General features: G+C 39.7%; 1 protein-coding gene across 1 annotated transcript in view; it reads right to left on the bottom strand.

Annotated features, from left to right (window-relative positions):
* The window catches only part of ube2f (ubiquitin-conjugating enzyme E2F (putative)), a 53,439-nt gene extending 38,064 nt beyond the window's left edge, over positions 1–15,375 (bottom strand). The window contains exons 1-4 of the mRNA XM_022211469.2: positions 15,128–15,375; positions 11,713–11,896; positions 8,785–8,814; positions 3,928–3,993 (exon numbers count right to left, since the gene is read on the bottom strand). Of these exons, the coding sequence (XP_022067161.1) occupies positions 3,928–3,993; positions 8,785–8,814; positions 11,713–11,827 (211 nt within the window). The 5' untranslated portion in view covers positions 11,828–11,896; positions 15,128–15,375. The remainder of the gene's footprint in view (positions 1–3,927; positions 3,994–8,784; positions 8,815–11,712; positions 11,897–15,127) is intronic.
* Between the last annotated feature and the right edge of the window lie 293 nt (positions 15,376–15,668).

Genomic DNA, 15,668 nt, shown 5'->3' with positions numbered 1-15,668 from the left:
TAACAAAATGATCAATCAGCATCTTAGACACACAAAGCTTGATGGGCATTTTTTCTTACTTCCATTATTTATTTTTAGACCTCAAGATGTGTAGTTATTTGTTTAGTGCTTGAGCTGAAAAAATATCCTGCACAAAACACGTGCAGAGAATTCCCCTCACATGTAGTTCTACAACAGCACCTTTGTTTATGTACTTATCAATATGGCCCTAAGCATTTTGAATCTGACAATATACTTTGATAAAGTACTGCATTGTGTTTGACCCCACAGTATACGATCCAGGCTATAATATACATGATCGATAATTGATTAAGGCCACTGTGTTTAAGGCTCAGACGTATGGGTAACAAATTGTGAGCACTGCTGAACAAAAAAAAAAAAAGTGGAGGGTGGAAGAGCGAGCAGCAACAGGAAGAGAGCAAAACACAAGGAGCATTAAACAAGGGAAAGAAACAGAAATGGTAAAAGAGAAAGGAGCATGTGACAGATAAATGTGTGGGGGTGCATCAGGAGATATAGAGGCTTTGAATAATTGAGTAAGTCTTTCTCTGAGAACTCAATCTCCTGATCTCTTAAAAGAACATGACACCAAGCCTTTTCTCTAATTGCTGATATTTGCTTTTCTCTACATATATTGCTTACAAAACCCTTTGTGAAAGCTAACCTGGAGTTACATTGCCTGTTGCGGTGGCAGAGAGATGGATGAATCATAGACACACAGACATAAACACTCACTCAAAGCCTGGAAGAGCTTAAAATAAGAAATGTACTTTTGAAATCATAAGTGTGTTGCATCATAGTGAATGACAGACATTGATTGAGGACATGACACATCAAGTGAGTAAACTACCCCATTAAAAAAACAATACATTTCAGTGTAAAACTGGAAAGGAGAAGTCCCTGTCACACATGTACAACAATGTAGTAGCCTGCAGTGTTATCTAAGTTAATGTATTGCTACTAAATTAAATGCTTTTGACCTACGGAAATGATGAGACCACTAGCCATTTCAACCTTCAAATGCTTATTCAGTGACTATTGTGATGAATTTCTTTTCCTTCAGGAGTGAGGTAAGAGTTTTTGCTAAGAAAGCTAAAAAAAAAAAAAAACAATATACATATGAAAATGTATAAATACTTGTTCGAAGTAATGCATGAATACTAGCTTTGCTAAATTCTTAGTTTTTAAGAATAAACCAGCTAAAAGTAACGTTTGGTTGAACAGATATAAATGTAGGGGACCTAAAAGTCCAAGCTTTTATAGCAAAAAAGTATATTTGTCCTTTGTCCTCCCATAGTCGGCTGCATTGAGCGTTGCAGCGCAACTATGTACCTCTGTTACATCTTTGGCTATTGTCCATGGTATTAGATTGTCAGATTACCCACGTCTATCACAGCTGCATCAAAACATGACCCAAGTTCACCAAAGAATGACCTTCCTGGCCTGTCTCACCAAATACAGCTTATCATTCACTGTAGACTATGCATGTAAGTCAGCTCAGCCACATCCCCCCCAACATATCTCTGTTTCAGGCTTCATATCTAAATAATGACTAGAGGTAAAATTTTACTGATTAAGCATTCCCTGAGAGAAGCTGACGCTCTTTGAATAGGATGCTATTGGATATTGAGATTTTTTGAAGGCAGCACCAAGTGAATCTCAGTAGTATTTCCTGTTGAAGTACTCCCACACTGGCTTTATTTCAAGAGATAGTTGCCATCTGATTGCACTAAATAGGGCATGCAATTTTGTTTGTACAAGCTAATTCACGCAATAAATCGAACTTCAACTCAAGGATTATTCCAATAATGGAGTATCTGGACAAAGAATAAATGAGCTAAAATGTATGTTTTCAGTTTCTTTAAATTGAAATTCTCAGTTACTTTAATTGCAAACCAAGTAACTAGATTGATGCAATTTGAGAAAATTAAGTTGACTATTATGAACACTTGATCTTTATATTTATTAAATAATCATGTACTATTGCAATAAACAGAAGTAAAACTAGAAAACTGCAACATATCTAAAGGTTATTCTAGTTGCATTGGTCAGTAAATACTGACATGTCACAGCAGTCCTCAAAGCCAGAAAAGACAAACTAAATGTCAAAATTGAGTATATAAGAACTGTCACGCTTGACAGAAAAACTTCACAGGTAAACTCTGGCCTATAATACTGGCAGTCACAGTTCACACATGCCATTTTTGGGGCTGTGAGAGATTATTATTATATAAAATGGCTCAGACATTCTGGCTAAACAGTTGGTTTGTTTATATTGTGTCAGATCATGACAGCTTTGTTTTTGGCCCCATCTGACTTTATTGCGTCTGTTTCCTAAGATCTCAGCAACAGCTCTAATGAGCATAAAGTCTCACAAACTGGTTTTAAAGAAAGGGAAAATTAAGAAGGCCATGCAACAGATATCCTTAAACCAAATGACATGCGTTTAAACTAAGCTAGCACAAGACAACAATCGAGTGCAGAGATCCGCAGCGTGAGCAGGAAACGGATGCAGATCTCATGTGGACTGCAGGAGTGTTAAAGGTGCAAACACAAACGATGATTGATGCCAGGAGATGGAAGCAAGACAGCAAATGAACACACTTCCAGGCTTTTACAGCCTGAAGGGTCCCAGGTGAGCTGCATTAGCAGATGACCCTTGAACATCAGTCGGTTTCCCTCTCAGGTAGGCTAAGACCGTTTTCATGACAGTGCGAGAGGTATCACAAAGATAACCATAAATTACAGAAATGGGTAGAAACTAAGATCTAAGAACCACTAAGCTGGAATTACAAGAGAATAGCCTATATTTGGATTAAATATCTGGGAACAGCTAACATTCCTGCTCAACTATTCCAACATGTGTCTTGTGTCTGGATTCCTACCTGGAGCACCCAAAATAGGATGAGAAAATGTTCTAGACATGCTTTACTACACTGAAATTGAATTACCATGGTCTTTCTTTGCCTCTCTCTTTCTACCATTCATGCATAAATTTAAATTTGTCTCAGTTTATGGCTTGTGTTCTCCTGAGAGTCCATCTGTATACACAGGATGAAGATAGATTGCCACTTTTTCTAATTGAGGGGACATAGAAGGTGACATTGGGTTTGGATAGGGACAGCGTTTGTATATGACAGATAGAGAGCAGAAAGTGAGAAGTAGGGGAGGCTCCAGAGACTTGGGTAATTCCATACCAGTGTGTTTGGTTTGCACAATACTCGACAGGTAGCCTGCTTAACTTGGAACACTGCTGAGCGAGCAGAATGAACAGGGGACTAATGACAGTGCAGCAGTTTTGTGGAAACGACTCAAGTGCCGCACAAAGGGAATAGTTTAGGACAGACATAGATTTAGAAATAAATTGCTAACATTTGCAGTCTCTCTCTCTATCACAGAAAATATCTTCAACCCAGCACTATACCAGCCAAGAACCCTTAAGCCAAGTACAGTTTGACTCCACAAATGAATATAGGTGATAAAACATTTTTACTCTGCCTATGTGGACAAGTTAAAGTAAACCACATACATTATATCTCATATATTATTTGATTAAATTAATACACTTTACAGACTAAACACAATAAGTGTAGCATGTTTGTAGTGTCAAATATGTTCAGATTAATGGTTGAAAGAACACAGAAAAACACTTTAAGATAAAATAAGATTTAACCCTCCCAGCCACCACTACCTCCTGGAACTCAAACAGCAGCCCCTAAGCCCTATCTGAGCCTGGGTTACACTGAATTTATAACTAGATTTTCACTGTATAAGCACCACCATCATCCCTATATCAATATGAACCAACAGTACAGCTCAAGTTAGTATACACAGTATTAGTACTGCAAGGATAACTGCCAAAAAGGCAACTTTTCATTAAACCATGTGACAAAGCATTTACTTAAGGCATCTTTGTTTTTCTCTTACCAGGAGACACGGCCAGCTGAAAATGATGTAGCTTATCCTCATCTGGGAAACTGGCTTTGCATGTACCTGCACAAGAACAAAAGTGTGGGCAGAGAGGAAGACCGTTATTAGTTTTTAGAGTCAGAGATTAAAATCAGAGGCTGCAGTATGAAGGTCTACCATTACATGTTATTGCAAGCCTTTGTGGCAAATAAAGGCATTACAATCAATAACACATTGCATGTTCATTGGGTCCTTCTATAGCCACAATATGTTCATACTGTCTGGCCTGACTGCAGGGTTTATGCTTTGCCTTTAGGAGCCCCTGTGGCACCATATTCCCCCCTGGTGTTCAGAGATGGGTATTGCGCTCAAAACCAATAGCGGCACTTGAGGGTTTTTACCCATGTTTATGTGTAATAAGTTTTTAATCTAACTAAACACTGCAGCAGCTCTTTTCCTGTTTTGTCCTTGGGCAGAATGAAAGCCTTGCATGTGAAACAACACTCAAAATAATTGATGATTCCCAAACTTTCTCCACCTTCCTCATACATCATTCATGCCCAGTGGAGAGTGAGTCATTACAGGTGAAACTGCTGAGAGACACAGTCTGTTGAGCATCACATGGCCAAGCAATCATCAGACATAATACATAACAATATGCAGTGTAATAGCACTAAAAAGTGAAACTGAAATCTGAAGCTGTGTTTATGTGCATGAACTGTTTGTGGTAATGTCTGGGGAACAAATTCTCATCTCAGCCCAGTAATGCATACCGAATGATGGGCATTAAAGTTCTTAGATCGATTTTCCTCTGGTGTAGAGCTGCATTAATCATGAGCTTGTCTTCGAAAATTGTCCTTACACTTTGGGAGACCCACTAATATCTGGCTTTCATATGGACAACAAAGCCACACCCTGTGGGTTTGCAAGCACCCAAACACATCCTCGAGTTTATGTGTATAATTTGCCTTTGGTTTGCCTCATCTTTCCCCATCCACTGTCTGCTAAACTATGTTTTTACTTTGACAGACAACACTGCCGTACTGATCCATGGATTAATAAATATCTGATGATGTCAGATCTGTTAGAGTTTTCGTGTAAGTGATTCGAGGTGGAAATAAAACTTAAACAGGTACCTTATATTTTAACAGAATCCAGTTAAAATAGTGCAAAATATAACCTGCAGATTGGAGGGATTTTGTAGCTGTCAAACACATTCCTCATTGTGGTCATAGTGGACCTGGCTTGACAACTAGAACTGTATTTTCTTGTCCCATAATGTATAAATAAGGGATTTAGTCAAGTTACACCTCCCACTGTTTTCTAGTGTTAATACTGGAAGTGTAAAGAACCACCACTGGAGAAAAAGAGGCAGGACAGTATTAATTTCCTACTTTGATGAGTTAACAATAGATAACAAAAATCTGAGGGAAGCTTAAATAGTTCCAGCACAAAGATCTCCTTGCTTTTTTTCTGTGAGCTCTGTAATGGTGGTAATCCCTCAGTGATTTATTGAAAGACACACAAAGCCAGGTATCCATTAAGCATAGAACTGAAGCCTCATGAAAAAGAAAATCACACTTTACACATGACCATGTTTTCAGTACTGATTCACAGGTTGAATGGACAGAGCAGAATCATTCACCTCCATCTTCTCCAGAGTTCTATGAGGATACGTGGATGTCAGCCAATGACCCCAGAACAACTGTGATGACTTTTTGTTTGCATTTAACAATCTGAGTCACAGTCAAACTCAGACTGTTGACAAGATGCAATCAAGACTGCAGCATTGGTCACTAAATAACTTCAGTATTTTGTATGGGTTCCCATTCTTTTTTCTTTTAATTTATTTATTATGCATTTGTTTTGAGTTCTGTCTTTCTTTGAAACTGAAGCACAAACAACGTTTCCAAGAAAACTAATCAGATCTGTGGCTCTCCAGTCAACACTGGATGCTTGTGCTGTGTACTTCTATGGCTTTCACGGTCCGCAGCTACAAGGGCAAACTCATCAGACCACAAACGCAAACAAGCGTGCTGAGCTCAGCCAAAGCAATCATAATGAACTACGCACAAGTGGATAACAATGAACTGACTAACTAAGATCTGATATACTGTAGTGGAAAATTCTCTAATAAAGGTCTGTACTGAAACAGTACCCAAGGGGGGTACAGTCTGATTAAACAAATACAGTGGGTACGGAAAGTATTCAGACCCCTTGAAATTTTTCACTCTCTGTGTCATTGCAGCCATTTGCCAAAATCAAAAAAGTTCATTTTATTTCTCATTCATGTACACTCAGCACCCCATCTTGACAGAAAAAAAAACAGAAATGTAGAAATTTTGGCAAATTTATTAAAAAAGAAAAACTGAAATATCACATGGTCATAAGTATTCAGACCCTTTGCTCAGTATTGAGTAGAAGCGCCCTTTTCAGCTAGTACAGCCACGAGTCTTCTTGGGAATGACGCAACAAGTTTTTCACACCTGGATGTGGGGATCCTCTGCCATTCTTCCTTGCAGATCCTCTCCAGTTCTGTCAGGTTGGAAGGTGAACGTTGGTGGACAGCCATTTTGAGGTCTCTCCAGAGATGCTCAATTGGGTTTAGGTCAGGGCTCTGGCTGGGCCAGTCAAGAACGGTCACAGAGTTGTTCTGAAGCCACTCCTTTGTTATTTTAGCTGTGTGCTTAGGGTCATTGTCCTGTTGAAAGGTGAACCTTTGGCCCAGTCTGAGGTCCTGAGCACTCTGGAAGAGGTTTTCCTCCAGGATTTCTCTGTACTTGGCCGCATTCATCCTTCCTTCAATTGCAACCAGTCGTCCTGTCCCTGCAGCTGAAAAACACCCCCACAACATGATGCTCCCACCACCATGTTTCACTGTAGGGATTGTATTGGGCAGGTGATGAGCAGTGCCTGGTTTTCTCCACACATACCGCTTAGAATTAACACCAAAAAATTCAATCTTGGTCTCATCAGACCAGAGAATCTTATTTCTCATAGTCTGGGAGTCCTTCATGTGTTTTTTGGCAAACTCTATCCAGGCTTTCATGTGTCTTGCACTGAGGAGAGGCTTCCGTCGGGCTACTCTGCCATAAAGCCCCAACTGGTGGAGGGCTGCAGTGATAGTTGACTTTGTGGAACTTTCTTCAATCTCCCGACTGCATCTCTGGAGCTCAGCCACAGTGATCTTTGGGTTCTTCTTTACCTCTCTCACCAAGGCTCTTCTCCCACGCTCAGTTTGGCTGGACGGCCAGGTCTAGAAAGAGTTGTGGTCGTCCCAAACTTCTTCCATTTGAGGATTATGGAGGCCACTGTGTTCTTAGGAACCTTGAATGCTGCAGAAATTCTTTTGTAACCTTGGCCAGATCTGTGCCTTGCCACAATTCTGTCTCTGAGCTCCTTGGGCAGTTCCTTCCACCTCATGATTCTCATTTGCTCTGACATGCACTGTGAGCTGTAAGGTCTTATATAGACAGGTGTGTGCCTTTCCTAATCAAGTCCAATCAGTTTAATTAAACACAGCTGGACTCTAATAAAGAAGCAGAACCATCTCAAGGATGATCAGAAGAAATGGACAGCATGTGAGTTAAATATGAATGTCGCTGCAAAGGGTCTGAATACTTCTGACCATGTGATATTTCAGTTTTTCTTTTTTAATAAACTTGCAAAAATTTCTACATTTCTGTTTTTTTCTGTCAAGATGGGGTGCTGAGTGTACATTAATGAGAAATAAAATGAACTTTTTTGATTTTGGCAAATGGCTGCAATGACACAGAGAGTGAAAAATTTCAAGGGGTCTGAATACTTTCCGTACCCACTGTATGTCCTGAGGCCAGAAATATAACAAGCAGTGAATCCCTCTAGGTCTACAGCACATGTTTATGTTTAAAATCATCATTCATTTCCAGCTTAATACAGCAACATTTATGTAATAGAGCTGGGTGGTATGGCAACAAATGCAAAAGTAAAGTCTTGCAGACGTCACTACACAATATTAGGTGTTATCACAGACATACTGAGGTGCTTCTGTTGGCTAGACATATAAAGTCACGTTTTTATATAATTCTCAACCGACCCCAAAAGGGGTCTTTTGAAATGTTGCAACGTGGTTGTAATAAACAGAATACAAGAAGTCAGAACAAAACCAACTGTTTTCCAACCACCCAAAAACCTGAAAGAAGAGAGAAAACAGACATGCTGATCAAGGGAGATACTTTAAAATGTGCTTAAAATATGGGATGAAAACGTGACTTATGTCTGTGTATGGTGGTGGCGACACATACTACTCCTTTGGTGTTGTTTTTTTCCCCCAATCACACTGACAGTTAACTTATGCTATGGAAAATATCTTGTGTGAACAATTAATCTGTCAAGTATTAACAACATTTATTTCATGAGTTGTTTGTTCAACAAATGTCAAAAAAATGGTGATGTCCTTGAGCATACTGTTTTGTCCTTGATCCAAAGATATTAAGTTTACTGTTACAGGGGAGTAAAAAATCTGATAAAGTTCACACTATAAAAGGTGTTATCAGACCATTTAGTTTGTTTTTTTTAAGTGTTCAAACCGATTAAACAGTTTTTAACATACTTGATTATTATTTTAATTTATGACAACTAAATGGTGAATTAAAGTTCTAGTGAGGACGCTACCATACTACCTGAGCAATAGAAGAGCTTTGCCACTGCAGAAAACAGCCCCATTGCCACAATGCTGGTGAGAAACGTAGTTATGGCCCTGCTTGTACTGACGCTACGGCCTAGCACCTTCTCTATAAAGCCAATTATTCAGCTGTCACACTTACAGATGTCTTGACTACAGGGTGTGGAGCTGAGAAAAAATGCTATGTGTGTGGAAGTGTGAGACATACTTACTAGGGAGATTGGCTTCAAGTTCTGCAACTTCTGTTGAGAGGAAATAAGAACAATGAGTAAGAGAGGAGCAGAAACGACTGAGGCGCACAGACACAAGCACAGAAATGTGAGATCCTCACACAGATAGAGCTGACATACCCATACTTCTGTGTTTTAAATGAAGCAGAGGAACAGCACCTGCTCCACAGGAATGTTCCTCCGCATTAGAGAACAACGTCTCATGTGCAACTTGCAAAAAAAAAATGAATCGTCTCCCTCATTCCACTGTGTAGCTGAGAATAACAGAATGACTGGCAGAGTGGGACAGAAGTAAAAAGATGTGAAAGGAGGTGGAGGAAAAAGAGAGAGGACAGAAAGAACAAAAGCAGCAGGAAGACATGGAGAGAGCAGTGGGGTGTTTTGCTGGTGTTGCCTCTGGGAGAGGTCCGGCTGAATTTTTTAAAAGGTTCCCGGCTCTGTTTTGTTTTCTCATCACTGACACTTTGCACAACCAGTTTGTGTCAGCTGGTTTAACACATTTTCCATCCAGAGAAATGTACAAAAAATGCTCATATTCTCTGGCCAGTCCACATATCTTCTATTAATTTACAATAACATATTCTTTGAGGTGTTCTGGGTCTAATAATTAGGTACTTCAAGGACACTCTTAGGAGTTTCATTTTGTTTCATTCTCCCCCTCCACACAGAGGTCTGTACATGCAGTTATTAACAGCTCTGTTTTGACTAATGAGATCAACAAAGGGCTTTTATCAGAATTAATTCTCATCTCCATAACACATTTGGGCCAAATGTCAGATCCCTAATCATATATTGAAATAAAATCAATCTCAAGATCATCTACAAATTATTCAAGTGGTTCTCAGTCACGTACAACTAAATTAAATGTCTCTCTTCAGGCTGCAGGCGTTCCTCTTTCTCCCAGTGATACATGGTTATTCAACAGGCGCTCTGGTACCTTTTTACATTTTGCTATTTAACATGATGCTTTGTGAACTGATGATTGTGGACCAGCTGTAGACAAACAGTGGATGATTCAGATTTTATATGATTAGTCTTCTGATATCTTTCTGTTTTTCTTAGTTTAATCTAGCCATGTACAAGCTGCACGCAATATCACATTTTAAGTCCATTATTATGAGAATAGAATGAGGAGAAGAGGCTCGTACAGAGTAAAACAACCTAAATTGCATCGGTCAAACTAAAGCAAACATCAGTGAGAAAATTGCCAAGAGAGAATAACATGGAAACAAGTGGCAGGTACATAGGGTAAGTGAGACAAATGTAAACAGAATGACAACAAGTGAGAAGAACAAGAACAATCCTTTGAAACTAAAATGGAGAAAGGAAGAGGCAGATATCTGGAAGCTGCTTCCAAAGGAAAAGAGAGGAACCTGTAAATAAAAACACTAGGAGCAAGAGGAAAAACAAAGAAAAACAGATGGATAAAGAAACGAAGATAGCAACCGAGACGTTGAAATAGAAAGAACAGGAGCATAAAAAATTCACACAGATCTCCCTCAATTTCTGTGTGTCGATGTTAACATAACAATTTAAAAGAGCAGGTCAAGAAACAACAACAATGGCCTACATCGTAAAGCCTCAAATATTTAGCCTCATTTAGCCTCAAATATGCTAACCAGTGGTGACTGCAAGACAGAGTCCACAGTGGTCTGGTTGGTAATGCTTCATGTATACAAACAGACTGAATAGTTCAGCTGATACGGCCTAAAAATTACACATTGCTGAAGTCCTTTTTTGCACTACATGACAAAATAAATCAACATTTTTTTGTCTGAATTGCTGTCAGTATGCTATCTTACACAACAGCATGTGACTACACTGGCCTACAAATAATATTTTTTTTACAAAAATTACGCTAGTAAGAGTCTCTACAGTCTTTAGATTTGAAGATTAGTCATGTTCAGGACATCGAATATTGTTTTTTAAAGTAGAGAGCTCAAAAGTAACACAATGTTTTACAATGTTTGTTACATTATATTGTCTTAATAGTGCTCGGGGAAACAAGTGCTTTTTATGTGTTTATCGTGACACTGTAAGCGGTGGTTCAGTGTTTTTGTTAGCCTGATAAAACCCTCAGAACTGTAACATGTTTTACTGCTACTGAGGAAATGAACTAGCCTAGCCGCGCTAGACCCAGGTCTGAAGATACAAGGGTCTAGGAAGTCTCGACAGGGAGGGAGGCGGGCTAAAAGGTTGTCTTTCAAATCACTCTGCAGCAATTGGGTAGGTATACAACCAATCAGCGCAACAAATAGGCTGACGTAGTTCCTAGAGCGCCGGAAATCAGAGGATGCGGGAGTTCGGTGACAAGCCTTATTTACTCCTTCTCCTGAATGGGATGTCCAAATGGGATCTCATGGAAACTTTCCAAATAGGATGAGTGGAAAAGTGTTTCGTATTGTAACCTATTGGAAAAGGAGGGGTCATCCAACACAGTATGTAGCTGTGTAATGTCCACTTGATGTCAAATTTTGTGAAACCAATCCGTTTCCACGACAAGGAAGTAATATGACAGTCTGTCGTCTGTCTCAGTTCATTATGATCAGCTGCTCCTGCCGCTATTCAAGTGTGTTTGACTAGCGCAGCTCTCACATGCGGGGCATCTCCAAGGAAACAGCGATCGTTTACATTGCTAAAATATACCTCACTGGTAGTGTTGGCGTTGTTAAAGAGACAGCAGATGAGAACATATCTCGATTACACAGTTTTTCACATTTTTACAACAAGCTAACAGTAAAAATTCCAATTAATCAAATTCATTTGATACATCACCCATCCCTAATTGTTAGTCATGATGTCATCTTTTATTTCTAACCATCATTTCTACTAGTATGCAATGAGGTCATTCAAAAAGATTTAAGACAGACATAGAGATGCAAAATGGATGAAGCAAAGAGACCCATGGACCTTTGGTTAGGAGGCGGTCCCTGATGGAGACCCTATGGGAGGAGTCTGAGGCTCCGGAGGCACGGCCTGTCTTTCCTCCATCATCCTTCTTCAACTTGCTGGCCAATGTGAGCATGGCTACGTTGTGATATGCCTCTATCTGCCCCACGCCGCGCTGTGCTGCACTGCACTGCTGCTCAAATGCCTGCCAATCACACAGACCATAAAGGATACATGAGGCAATTTCATCATATGGCACAAAAAAACAGAAGAAATGCACATGAAAGCAATCATATCTGTCAACATCTATCCTACAGGCAAAATATAAACTAATAGGTATAGTTTTCCTGCACACAGAACAGTGCAGTGTCTAGATTAGATTATTTTTTACATTGTAATCAAACATTCACACTGGCAAATCAAATTTCCACTTCAACTGGCAATTCAAGTATCTGTGTGAAATGCTGTTCGTCCATATATCTCAGCTGTAAGACTGGTAATATGTCGAGGCTGTACCCTGCCCCGTGTCCACTGTATGCAGAAATAGCCTCCAGTCCCCTGGAATGGTACACAAACTAAACAAATAAAGATAACATAGACAGGAAAAATAGCACACAAGGATTGTTCTTTTTAAGGGAATTACATCCAAAGGCATCATGTTTCACAAAACCCTGGTCTTCAAACCATTGACCTTTCACCTGTCAGAGAAGTAGGAATAGAAAGCATTTAATAGGTGAGACAGTGACAGTGCTAAACTGTCAGGCTCAAGTGTACTCCTTATTAATCTCATATGGCAATAAACTGGTCCGTATGACACATTTTAATGAGGGGGAAATAATAAACAAATAAACTGAACATGACCTGAGGAACTAATTTTCAATTGCAAATGAGGTTATAAGTTGATAACAGTGAAAGTGTTGAGTCATAGTAATTCTATATACGACTGTTGCAGTAAATTGAACTTTGCTGAAGAAGAGTAAATTCAGGGAGAATATTCTATGTCATTTGGGATTTCTCTTGAGACACACACACAGCACTGTCAAATCATCATTTCAGCGCTGCTAAAGATGCCAGAACTTGGCATTAACAGTTGTGATCTTTAGTAGCAAGCATGGAGCTATGGCATAAAATATCTATAAAGATTAAAAAATATATTTTGTCTGCAGAGTCAAGCATCCAAAGTGCTGTGACAGTATAAACATAATTTTTATAACTAAAAAAAGTTTTCATCAAACTAACTAACTGCAAACAACACGAAGACACTGAAGCTTTGACATCCATGCTCCTGTTACCTGTGACATGACATTGTTAAGCTCAGAGACGAAAGCCTTCACTCTGTAAATATATCCTCTGGTAAATATCAGTGTTATGAAAAACCAAACTGCCTAGGAGGACCACTCCAGGGAATTATGTGAAGTGCAGTAAAGACACATCTTTACTGCACTTCACATAATTCCCTGGAGTGGGTCTTGTGCATTGTATCATTTTACCTGTTGACATACAAGCAGTTTTAAAATTAGAAGCAAACACATTTGCTTGTGAATAGTATTTCACATAAGAAAGGCATGCAACTACTTGTCAAGAGGCATCAATATAATCCATCTTAGTGACTTGCCTTTACCTGAAAAGTGCATCTATAGCCATTCTAGGATTAGAAAGGTGTTTACACACATTTCTGAATTCAGTGCAGTAAAAGACAGGTAACCACTGATTAAATTCAAAAGCAAACCTAATTTGTTAATATTTCAAATCAGCAATAAACAGCTATTCATCAACATGCCAGAAGTGCCAAAGACATTCTACTGTCATGTTTTCTTTTCCAGCACAATCTCCACAATGCAATGTGAGGTTGGGACAATATTTTAGACCCCGCTCACAGCTGAGCGTCCACAATGCATCCTGGGTGCATTTACAACTGTATTTGAAGCTGTGACTGGATCACCCAAGACGCATATTAATGCCAGCTGTAAAAAGGGCCTTTGTCTGATAAGCTGGTCATTGTGTCAGATTAGGGTATCTAAGAGTCATAAAGTCTGTGGCTGAAACACATGACAGATTGCATGTCTGACTTAGATGGCCAGCATGATCACTGAAGACAGTCACCATGGGCCAACTTCCAGAAACAAGAATGCAAACAAACAATACCATCTGAGACAAAGTATATGATACTGGCTGCTGTTCAGAAGATTCTAACAAAAGAAAAAGAACAAAAACAGCTGAGGATCTGTCAGTGAGTCACAAAAAAGTACAATATGGGTTGGCTGCCTTTATAGTAACCTTATCTGATATTTTTCTGTGTGGACCGATATGGATAATTTCATGGAGCATGTTGTTAGGAAAAATTCATGAGGCATTCAAGATGAAACAGCAAGTTTCACCTACTATGGGGGGAAAAAACACTGTGCCCAGACCTCAAAGGACATCCACTTTGACAGATAAACTGCGATTGTAGTACAGTTCAGTTTTGCAGAGCCCCCTGATCCCCTCTGCTCTTTTGAGAATGTCATGTGCCATGTATCTACTATTATATTAGTGTGGTGCAGTTTCACAGACAGTGCAGCGGTGCTTCAACTGTTCACTGATGTCACTGAACTCACTGTATCTACTCTGAGCACTGGGTGAGCTCATGTAGGAAGAAGCAGGAAGCCGAGAGTGAAAGTATCAGTTACCAGCGAGGCCCATAAAATGTGTGTCAGTGAGCCTGACTCAACGCCCACCTGCCTCAGCTGTCAGTCACCACGCCCTGGCGAAGTGGCTGGATGTTAGTCAAATAGCTGTAGGGGAAGCAGCAGGTCTGTGCAGCATAAGCATGACCATAGAATGATGCAAGAGCTACCAGGCAAACATACCAAAAAAAAAAAAAACATGCACTTTTTCTTCCTGCTTTGGAGATACCTCAGATTCACTAGGGTCTACCACACATCTCAGTATATCAAGATTATTTTCTATAAGGACAAATAATCAAATACTCACTGACTGATCAATAAATTCTGTGTATCCTGCCTGTAGTTTGTAAAATGTTGCATGTACTTTACAGTTGACATAAACTAAATCAATCCACATAACCTTTAACAGTACTCATACAAAAACAAGAGATTTACCCTCAAGACAAAACCGTTTCAGGCGTTGAAGCGACAGAACCAGCCATAGGATTAACGCTAAAACTTTCAGAAGTTAAGTCACCTCCTCCTTGCTGCTCTATTAGCTCGTTAAGTGGCCGTCATAACAAACCACTGCCAGTGCTAGTCACAGCTAGCTAAGCACAATGTCCAAACTCAAAGCTAGTCTCAGCTCAGGGCTATTCCTCACACACATGGGGGAGGGCACGAAGAAATGTCACTTGTTTAAGCCAGTTGAAAAAGCAAGTAGAAGTTGCTGACAAAGTGTCCCTGCTAGCTGCTGTTAGCTTATGTGTTATCAGAGCGCCGCTGGGTACCTGCTGTCTCAGAGCTAGCGCTCTGTGCTACACCATAATCAGCTGTCCTCCTCTGGTCAAGGCGACGTCTGCAACTCCAGGTGGAGACAATTTCAGCCACGTCCGACTCTGAAAAAACTCAAAATGGTGATTTGGAGGCTCCGAGAGGATAGAAACTGATTTGAGAATCAGCTGTCAGAACTTCGCTCCGGTGTCATGGGCAACGGAAGTGCGGTGAATTCCTTTCGCTATTGTTGTCCGTGTAGATATGGCAGCGGGTAAATAGTTCCGTTAAGGAGTGGATGAGTTCTGGTCGTTGAGGTAGGTCTGAGATTAAAAATTAACTTCACATTACAATTTATGTCACTGAATGGAAACATTTTACTGTTGTTTGTAGCATGCATTAGTATTCATGTACAGTCATTCAATTGCCTAGCTGTCACTTACAAAAACATTCACTGTTAATATTTCCTATTAGCACACAATTAATTAGTATTAGCTATTAAATTGCTTTTCACAGTGGCCTCTTCCTGGACTGTAGAACACTATTCAGGGCTCATCC

Source organism: Acanthochromis polyacanthus, chromosome 14, assembly GCF_021347895.1.
Source record: "Acanthochromis polyacanthus isolate Apoly-LR-REF ecotype Palm Island chromosome 14, KAUST_Apoly_ChrSc, whole genome shotgun sequence".
NCBI classification, from domain to species: Eukaryota; Metazoa; Chordata; class Actinopteri; family Pomacentridae; genus Acanthochromis; species Acanthochromis polyacanthus.
Note: the sequence above shows the minus strand (reverse complement) of the source record. Positions and strands in the feature narration are given on the sequence as shown.